This window comes from Malurus melanocephalus, unplaced genomic scaffold, assembly GCF_030028575.1.
Source record: "Malurus melanocephalus ecotype Western Australia unplaced genomic scaffold, MMel_1.1 scaffold_275, whole genome shotgun sequence".
Taxonomy (NCBI): Eukaryota; Metazoa; Chordata; class Aves; order Passeriformes; family Maluridae; genus Malurus; species Malurus melanocephalus.
Genome location: NW_026623507.1, coordinates 999,124 through 1,009,617, shown reverse-complemented (window position 1 = coordinate 1,009,617; position 10,494 = coordinate 999,124). Strand labels below are relative to the sequence as shown.

At 34.0% G+C, this 10,494-nt stretch overlaps 1 protein-coding gene across 1 annotated transcript in view; it reads right to left on the bottom strand.

The window, feature by feature from the left end:
• Positions 1-1,733: 1,733 nt before the first annotated feature.
• Positions 1,734-10,494, bottom strand: part of STXBP5L (syntaxin binding protein 5L) — a gene marked incomplete at its 3' end in the record, with an annotated part of 86,392 nt that continues 77,631 nt past the window's right edge. The window contains exon 5 of the mRNA XM_057376265.1: positions 1,734-1,868. Within this exon, the coding sequence (XP_057232248.1) occupies positions 1,734-1,868 (135 nt within the window). The remainder of the gene's footprint in view (positions 1,869-10,494) is intronic.

Here is a 10,494-nt window from a genome sequence, read left to right as displayed (position 1 = left end):
ACTTGTGGAAAAGACAATTTTGAAAATCTAGGTTTGGTCCTGCATAGACAATACAAAGAAGATAGTTAGGAGAGGCTGCTTGCTTCCTTGAAAATTCTAGAGAAGGGGCTTCTTGCACAACATCTAGCCTATGTCACCAACTCAGGACTGAAGCTTGTTAGAAAGCAGCCCTTATTTCCCACATAGAAAGAGAGGCATCATGCTTCTGTATTCTATTCTCATGAAAAACGTTTGTTGTGACCATTAAAATAATTGAAAAAAAATTTACTCAGAAGAATTTTGAAATAATTAGGAAGTGAAACTTGGAGGAAGGCTTTCAATCCATAAAAAACTTTTGGAGGAAAGGAAATTACAAATACACATAAAATGAACATATTGTTCCCAAAAACTTAAAGATGTTATCTACTCCATGTAGTAAACATTAAACATTTAAAATGTAAATATACATTTCAAATACAGGATTCAAAAAGCCTTCCAATATGCCAGTGTCACCAAAAGTGAGAAATARAAAACAAGTAGGATACTTGCCACCTGAAAAACTCATCCAATTGATCATATTCTGTTTTTGATTAAACCATGTTTTCCAGCAGTGCTTTTTTTACAGCCAAAACTACTAAACAGTCTCACAGRAGCAGAACAACCAAACCTTTCAAAATTGAGAACTGGATGAAAGATTTACTTTCAGACAGAATCCTGATTATTCTTTGAATCCTTGGTTTTATGTCTTTTGAAGTTAAACTCAGATTTTTACAACTGTGCCTATGAAGTTTGGTGGRGGCAGAGGGGGAGAAAGAAAATAAGGCACCAGTTCTGTCAACCTGGGGGACAGAATAGTAGAATAATAATAACAGAGGGTAAAGAAAGGAAGGAATTTTTGAGAACTGGGCTGTAACCCTACTCTTAGACATTGTTTTCTTGGTTCACCAAGAGTGGTGTATTTAAGTTTATTATCAGAGGTTACAGATCCCTCACAACTTGAAGCAAATGCCTCAGAAATTACAAGAACTATTTTGAGCTTTTCCACGTAAGTTCTTCTTACTGGAACTTCACAGAAGAAACTTTTTCATTTCTGTTGAGGTTTTTTCTTGCAGGAAGCASAGATGTATCCCAGTCAGATTTTTAKGTCTCTTTYCTTTTCATACCCACACCACAGGWWCCTGGCYTAGCTTGTTAGAGAACTRCCATTTAATAAGCATTCWTTASCTTTCTTATCACWTCATCAGGTTTTGATGTGYTTGAATTAACCTTGAAATTCTCACTGTGTTGAGCAGGAGGCTGATTCTAGAGACCTACTGTCCCTTCTTATCAGAATGATTCCACAGCACAATGAAGGAAAGTTCTCTGTAGAATCTTAAGGCAAATATACTCCATTATCCTCTTCATAGGATGAGGATATGGTGATCAGACTTTCCTCATAAAAACAGMAAAATCTGAATTTTGGTGATTAAAGACTTTCTTTATTTCATGGAACTTCTATTTAAACAGTAAACCTTTTCTTTTTTTTTTCTTTTATATGAAATATAATTACATGGTCTCTAACATAAACCTGATTGCTAATGTCCTGTTAAAAAAAAAAAAACCAGTTAATACTGCAAACGCATTCACTGAAATTAAAGGCTTCAAAAGATTTGGTAATATTTGCAAAGCCAAGTATTTCTTAAAACCTAAACTTTTGAAAATGTTTGAAACTGAAAATCACCACACACACACAAATGAAAAAAGTCAGCACTTACAGTTCTATTGCCTTGTTCCACATGATAACATATCCAGAAAGAATGAAGGACTCAATATTTACAATGTGTGTATTTCCTCTCTCTGTTCCAACATAAAGCCATTTACTCTGGAAAGGTAGATGGCAGTAAGTAATCCTGGAAAAGAAAAGAAATAACCAAAATAAAATAAAAGCGACTGAATATCACATCAACAATACTTTTCAACACTTTTGMAGCTGAAAGAATTATTCTTTCCATTTTATAACTTGAGAAAAGMCAGCCCAGCAGGCATTCTGAAGAATATGCTGGTTCTGGGGGTCATCTCCAGGAAAATCATAAAAGAGAAGATGAAACAAAAGAAGGCCATTCTGCCTGCCTATATTAAGGGCAGGAAAAAAGAAATGCATTCCTTGAGCACTGAATTAAGTTTATCTATCTCCATGAGCATATAAATTGCACTTTGATAATATTCAAAACTCTCAAGGAAGGCTTTCTYATTTCCCTTCTTAGAATATGGAGATTATCCAGTTGAACAAACAGGGTTTTGTGGACACATCAGTGGTTTTCATGTTTTGTACAACAGAAGTTTAACAACATAATTCACACAAAAAAAAACCCCATTCATTTATTTGCCATCTGGAAGAGTGACAAATAAAATAAAAAAGAAAAGAGCCTTTATCAAAACTGAATTACTAACACACTCCTACACTCGTATTACAAGGTGATGAACCAGTGCTACGTTAGCTTGGAAAGATGTCATGACAAATTCTCACGATAATACACAAGAGGTTTTACAGATGAAAAAATATAGTAATTATATTGATATAACATACATTCAAATGAAACGGTATGAAATGAGAAAACATTTGCTAYTAGAATATAATTGAATGCATGCTACCTACAGAGACTGAAACTTAATYCAACCTTACGATACAGACTTGGAAATTTTGCCAAAAAAAACCAGGTATTTTGCTTGTATGCCATATGTTATCATATTTATCATTCAGTTTCCCAAAYAGGCCATTTCTGGCTTTTATATACAAACTTGACTTTTTTTTTTTTCTTAGCACCTTCAACCACCACAAAAGTACATACAGTGTTTAAAACCATGMATATTTAAAATTTTAATTCCTATGGTATAACAATCTTTCTGAATTTATTATAAACAAGTGAGAGAAGTATTGGCAATCTTTCAGTAATTTGGCTCTCTCAATCAAGTAAAGTCCTCTGAGTAGAGCATTTGCCACCCTTTAAGGAACTGTTCAATAATTACACAAATTAAATACACTTTATGTAATTATTCCCTGTAAAGTACTCTCACAAAACAGAAGTGTTCCAAACAGAATTATATACACAGTATTTGAACAGTTCTGTAGTTTTCCAAGTATCTAATAAACTGTCACTACATTTAATGCTAAATTCATTCAAGCAAGGAAAATTWTTTTWTTGTACTTACGCTTCACTCTGGATTTAATACAGTTGMAATATGGACTCTTCATATTCTAATTTATGGGGAAAGTTCTTGTGGAATCAGGGAACCCAGAATAAGACTTACCCTTCACAGAAATCTTGCTTTGTTGATTAAAGTGAGACTTAAATATGAGATAGGCTTTGCTCTGTTGAGCAGGACAGGGCTAAATTTTACCATCAGTTGTTTAATTTTGGCAGTAATTCTGCAGCATTTACTAGAAAGAGCACCAAGTTTTCCAAGAGAATTACTATATTTTAGTATTCCTAACTGAAAATGCCTTCCAGCAGCAACACAGAACTGATACTGTGGGTGTAGTCAGTCCAACCAAGATCCAACAGAAACAATTGCAGAAGGTRTATGTTACCTACATAATCCTTGATGGAGTTTAAGCTATTATTCTTCTGCTCATTACATGTACAAAGAACACTTTGCCCATTTCATTTTATAGTTTCAAACGGGAAATTGTTTTTCACATCTTTCCTGATCCTTTTCCTTTAAATTAAACTCAATTTCTTTTGCTTTCTTTTCAGGTGCACCATTTCCTTCTGGTTAAATTCATATTTAGTCCATTTTATTTTTCTTTTATGTCTTGCGTTTTTGTACTTTCTCTACTCTTCCTTCTTGCACTGCAAAGCACATGAATGACTTGTTAGGTCCCAGCCCATAAAAAAACTTCTCTGGCTGATAAACCTTCCTAATTATTTTATGTTGATGCTCCCTTGTTTGTAGTAAACTGCTAAATTACAGGAAGATAAGATAATTTTGATTTTGAAAGTGTTGAAAATGTATCTGTCTAATGACTGACAAAAAAAAAAAAAAAAAAAAAAAAAAAAAAAAAGGTGAGTTCCAGAGTGAACCCTACTTGTCAGAGCAGGAAGGTTCAAGTCCATCAATAATATTCTTCAATCCTTTGTTAAATCCATTCACAAGCCACTGCTGCAGAAAATGTGCAAGAAAGGATTCAATGTCTTTATTATGAATAAAGTTTCAACATCACCTCACACASTGTTTGAGGCTGCTTTGGGCTGCTTTTCATCCTTTTTGAAATGTGCTTCTGCATTATCATCTCCAGCACACATTGCTACAACAATGCACAGATGAAGTGGGTGTCTGTTCCAAGATATTGCACACCCTCCATTTGCCTGCCTTAGGTATCAAATTTCAACAAAATAGTGATTTAAGAACAAGGTCCTCCAGCAAGAGAAAAATCAGGCTAATGTAGTAACTACTAAAAAGTTGTTAGGCCATAAGTTACTAGATTTAATATCGTGCTGGTCTATCTGAAATTCCAGACAGCAGCTGCTAAGTTTGGATGTACATTATGAAGTTCCAAAAGACAATTAGGTATTGCTAAAGAATGARAAAAGCATCACAGCCTTGCCTGTTTTCTTAAGCTCAGCTACTTCCTCCTAAATAATTTCATTTTSTTCTGACAAATTTATGGGACAGCAAGGTAACAAAGTATTCTTCATGTTCTTTCTTCCACAAAGAATAATTCATCCYTTCATAAATTCATTGTTTACCCATGAAATATCTAATCATGAAATGCATAAATGTAATTAGGAAACCTTTTACAATATGTGAGCTTATAAGAAAATGGTATTCCCTTGAAGACAGTCCAGATATGCAACAAACCTATTAGAAGACAGAGATTACTGGGCATTTTAATACAATATATTACTAGGCTTCACCAAACAAAGCCATATGATTTTCATATGCTTTTAAAACTCTGCACTTCTCTGAAGYAGTTTTATTTTACATTATGTAAATTCAATTCAAACTGCTTTATATGTTATTGACTTTTCACTTCTACAGAAAATATTAACTTGACTTTGAGRCTTGGAAGCTTTGAAGCAAGACTCAGATTTTTAATGAACATCTTCCATCTCTGTAAGTACTGAAATTACATAATGATTTCTTTAAGAGAAAACAATGAAGTCTCATACTGTAGTTTTTCATTGTGGATGAAAGGTATTCTATTATACAACTCTATTAGTCATATATCCCACAAGTAAATTAAGATGTCCTTTGATGCCATTACAAAAACGAGTCAATAARCCAGAAAGAAAGAAAAGCTATTTTTCTTCTTAAGAAGGTAGGGGTTGTACTGAATTATGCCAGTATGAAGTGCTTCTGACAAAGTTTAATAAGATTGTCAGCCTGATTGAGATAACATGCAACCAAATTAAATTGAAACCTGAAGATTTGCTCAATGTTGATCACTTAACAGAAAGTCAGCCAGAAATGGGGGTATTATACATTCTTAGCAGCAAACCACAACATGAATCTTATTCAACCTTATAAGAAAGAGAAAAAACCATGAACTCATACAAAAAAAAGGTGTTTCTATTCTGCCAGAATACTCTGGAATATTGTATCAGTTTTCCAAAACACAAAACAGGATATAGAAATTCTATATTTAAAAAAAAAAATCAAGAGGTACTAACTAAAACAATTAAATCAGAATTTAGTAAGGAAAACTATTTTGCTAAGATCCCCAAAACATAAAATCACAGCACTCTACAGTCTAACAACCATGGCCAAAAATTCACTGCATATTAGTAGACTACAATGTTAARTGTTAATTTAACAATGTTAAAATAATTTAGAATGTTATATTTTCTAAAGTATTAGTAAAAACTCTCAGATGACTTAAAATCATCTTTATTACATTAATTGYATTTCTCTAAGAAAAAGAAAAGATAATTTTGAGAATACTTCTTTCTGCCTCTGCTTTGTTATTTTTGTTTTTCCATTTTTAGTATGAAAAGTTTTCCTGGAACAATATTGCTGGTGGTGAGTGGGGAGAGCTGCTGAAGAAGGGAGAGCAAACTGCATTTTTGTCAAAATGATAAACAGYTTATTCCAATTTAATTAATCAATTGCTCATTCATGGACATCAAAACTGCAATTAAATCTGTACTTTATACAGATAATCTTAAATATGAACAAGTACAGAAACATTTATTCCTTATGGCCAGCACTGACTGGCAGAGGAGTTCAGTTTCTCTAAGTTCCTACAGAAAACAAACATCAGCCTGAACTCCCTTTCAGAAACCCAGCAAAATAAACTGTACTGTCTAYGTTCTGAGGAAATATGGAAATCTCACAAAGTCACAGGAAAAGAGGGAGATAAAACATGAAGAAGCTTTAATTTGGAACATGAGTAGATGACAGGAAGCAATCCCAGTGGCTGCAAGGAACACCACTTCTGTTCTCAGTGATTATTAAAGCACTGTATTAAAACCAATTTATAATGAATTGCCACAGCATGGATGAATTCAACTGCTGAGAAAGTTGATCACCTTCTCAAGATGGTTTTGTCTATCAGAAGTCTACCTTTTCATTGCACTGGTTATGGCTCTTCTCCTGACTCCAGGGATTTTCTTCAGCACTTTCTGGTGTTTTCAGTACTCTCCATTAATTTATGCTATTTCCCTTAGCTGGTCATTCCCAAAAGCTGTTCTTTTGGCACTGCCACCTGACAGACTGGCCATCATCCCTGCTACTTGCCAATGACTGGCTGATGTTTTATCAGGTCCTCTTTTTCGAGAGCAATCTGTGGCCTTTAATGAATTCTCATAACAGAGAAAAACCACTGCATAACCCCATCCTTTCCTTCTTGACTTCTGCAGGATTTCTTCACCCCAACAAAGAAAACTACAGCCACTGAGGGTGTTTCATGACTTTATATCAGTCCTCCCTCCATCAGCAAGCACAGATTATTCCCATCCAATTTATTTTCTTCCCTCCTTTAATCTTTTGGTAATTTTGAACAAAAATAATACAAAACAAAGCACGCCAGACTCATCAAATGCCCCTCCTCCTCACTGGTTGAAAAAGGGCTGAGATTGCTTCTGGCTAGCCAGTATTCTCAGAAAGGTAAGGTATTCTCAGTAAGGATACTTTTCTGTCAGTTCAGTAGGGAATATTCGAGCTGAGATTATTGCTTTAAGTCACAAAATGGACACAGGAAGATTTGGACAGATATTCAGGCAAAGGAATTTGTAGCTGACCTGAAATGCCTAAACAGAGACACAGATTAAAGCTACTGACAATGAAAGAAAGGAGCTGTTTCCAGCAGATCTAGCGAGGGATGTAAATGATGAGCTATTTGGCCTCTGGAGGTATTTAATCTTCCTTCTGGTCTATAYATAAATTTGGAACTCATCAGCACTGTAAGACATGTAAAAAACATGCCCGGTAGTAGCAATTCATGCAGTCTGCTATCCACCTGATGTGTTTCCAGCAGATGGTTGTGCAGTTCCCCAGATAGATGTGAACTGGGTCTGTGCACAGYAATAACAACATTCCCCCTGCAATGGGGTGTTGTTATAAACCAGGAAGCCCTAGGAAGGCAGAAAGATGAACTCCATTATTATGAGTTCCAATGTTTAACTTCAACTCTTATTTTAACTTACTTGAAAAATATGCAAAGTCTCTTGGGCTGATGCTACAGCACAGGAAAAACTCTAAATTACAAACTGCCTGACTGAGAGTCAAATGAAACATAGAGCAGTTCAACAGACCTGGAGATTTTCTACCTTTCAGGGTCTTGGTGATATTATACCACAGCATAAATCTTTCTCATGAATCTTATATTCTCCAAATACCATATAAAATAATTTTAAGAATTTATAGCARCCCTGCACATGCAGATCCTAGAGGAAAGTGAATGGACCTAACATGCCTTTGAGATTGATACTTGTAGTCAACCTGTTTTTAAAAAATGTGATTTAGTTTGAATTTAAAATAAGAAAAATCTTCTCTTTGACATATATCTACTGCCAGCATCAGCAGTCAACATTTATTTTGAAGTACAATCAATTGATCTGTCTTATTTTATGTTTTAATTACTTGCATAGAAAAAAGTGAAGCAGAACTAAAAACACACTGTACATAAATTGCATTGCATCCTGATGACAGCATAACAAAGGATAAACCCCACTGGACACAAGAAGAGTATTAAGGTAAATTATATTCWCAAAATACTGCATGAACACTGCTGTCTCTGGATTTTTTTCCAGTTGACTGTTATACAGACTGCTCAAATATTTGTTAAGACTATAGTACATAAACTGCAAATAAAGGTGATGACACSAGTGGGTAGGTGAAGAGTATCTAATGAGAAGTGTAATCATTAGAACTTAATTCTATTTTTCCACCAAATCAAGAACTCCATGTGACTATTCTGTTTACAACTATTGAATGAATCGTCTCTAGCAAAAAATTCTAAGTCACTAGTGAAAGTCACAAACTATTTACAATTAAAAACTGTGAAACAAGTAATCACTTAGCTCACATAGCACCGTGCCTGTTCCCTGACTGAACTACCTGCAGACTTGAAGATATTATTTGAGCTTACACCTTGTAACCTGTAGAGATCAATGTTTTAAAGAAAAACAGCAAAATGAATTGCTTTACATGAGGCAATTTAATACATGTTCCTTATAAAGAAATGTGAATAAAAATGGAGTCAAAGCAGTGGAAACARTTATTTTCTAGACCTATACTTGCCAACATTCTTTTCAAATTTGGTATCTCAGACTATCAGTCCACATTATGGTTTTATTCACCTTTGTTTTATACTGGTTTAGATACAGGATTCATCACAGTCACTGCTGCTTGTACAACAGCAAAAATTTAATTTGTGGATTGGAATGTAAGAAATAAACCTTTGGGTTCCTCTCTTCAGTTTAAATCTGTTTTAATCTGATTTCTTCAAATTAGCTACCACTTGAACTAGAATAATTCACTAAAAGACACCTCTTGATTTAAGGAATTTCTGTGATGGGAGATTTTCTACAAACACTGAGGTATCTAAAATCAGGATTCTACCTCTAAACTATAATTTCAATACAAAGCTACCCTAAGCAAAGTGTACTTGTAGCTCATTTCTGAACATCCTGTGTATAATTAACAGACACCCCCACCACCCCCCAATATCTTCTAATTCTACTTGGAAGAAATATTAAGACTTTAGAGTTTCATTTTAGGCCAATAGGCTTAAAGAGTGTTGATAGATATCTAACATGATTATGTATTTTGACAAAACAAAACAGCTTGTGCASCTATTTTCCATCAGATTATTTTAGACATATGTGGCTGCTGTTCCACTGCTTTCAAAGTGTTTAAGATGCAAACATTTTTCATGGTGTCTCTTACCTGAAATATTATAGATTAGGCAAACTACAAGAATAAGAAAAAGGAATACAAGTAGCAGAAATAAAAATTGTAAAATTCTAAGAAATGCGGCTGAAAAACTATTTCTTTCTCAAGAATATTTGGAAAACTATTTCTTTCTCAAGATATTTTGGTTTTGTCCCTGTTTTNTTTTATTTTGCCTGTGGATCTATTGGCACATTCTGAAGCATCCTGATTTTTAGAAACTGGGACTGATCATTAATCCTTTAAAAATGCTTAAAAATGTTTAAAGGTGTTAACACCTTTAAAGTGTTAAAAAATGCTAAAATACAAAATGCAAGGCAAAACACTATTAATAGTATATTTTGCTCCTCATTTCACCTTTTCTGTTAAAACAATTGAGAATAAAAGTAGGCTGTTCTTCTGTTTCTTCAAAAGCTAGAACTTCCTGTGCAAACCTTCTGGGCAAGTGAAATACTCCTTAAAGCATGATGTTAGGCCCATTTTTGACTTGTGAGTTTACTATTTCAAATCAATCTGCAATCACAACTGCAATTAATAGTTTACAGCATTTCAAAAATCCTTGTTTTAAGAAATTCTTATGTTAACCTCACAGAACATCAGTGTAGCAACTRTATGAGCATTTGTAATGAGTGTCAGCATAAATTATTTACAAGCAGTTAATTCAAACTYAAAACAACCTAGAACAAATCAGAAAAAAGCATGTTCAGAAATATATTAGAAGAATTCCATTTGATTAAATTAGCAAACCCAGAGATCTCCCTTGAATAAAGACWGAAGATATGTATTTAGATAAAATCTTATGAGGTTATTATGAATCTTATGTGGTTATTATGAATCTTAGGAGGTTATTATGAACTCTTTACGAGGACAGTCAAAGTCTACAGCATACCACAGGTTTTTTGGCTTGTCGAAGTTTTATTTCTTATAACTAATCTTATAACTCTACAGAAGGTCACTCTGGCTTGTCCAACATGCCATAACATACAGAATTTTACAGAAGTTTAATTTGCAGAATGGCAGAAAATTACATTCTTTCCTCTTGGGCAAATGCACAGCAAAGAGACTCWATTTTTTTAACTCCCTTTTGTGGTTTTGACTGCAAATTCATTGGAGTATCTTAACCTGTAGGAGCAAGGTCACTGA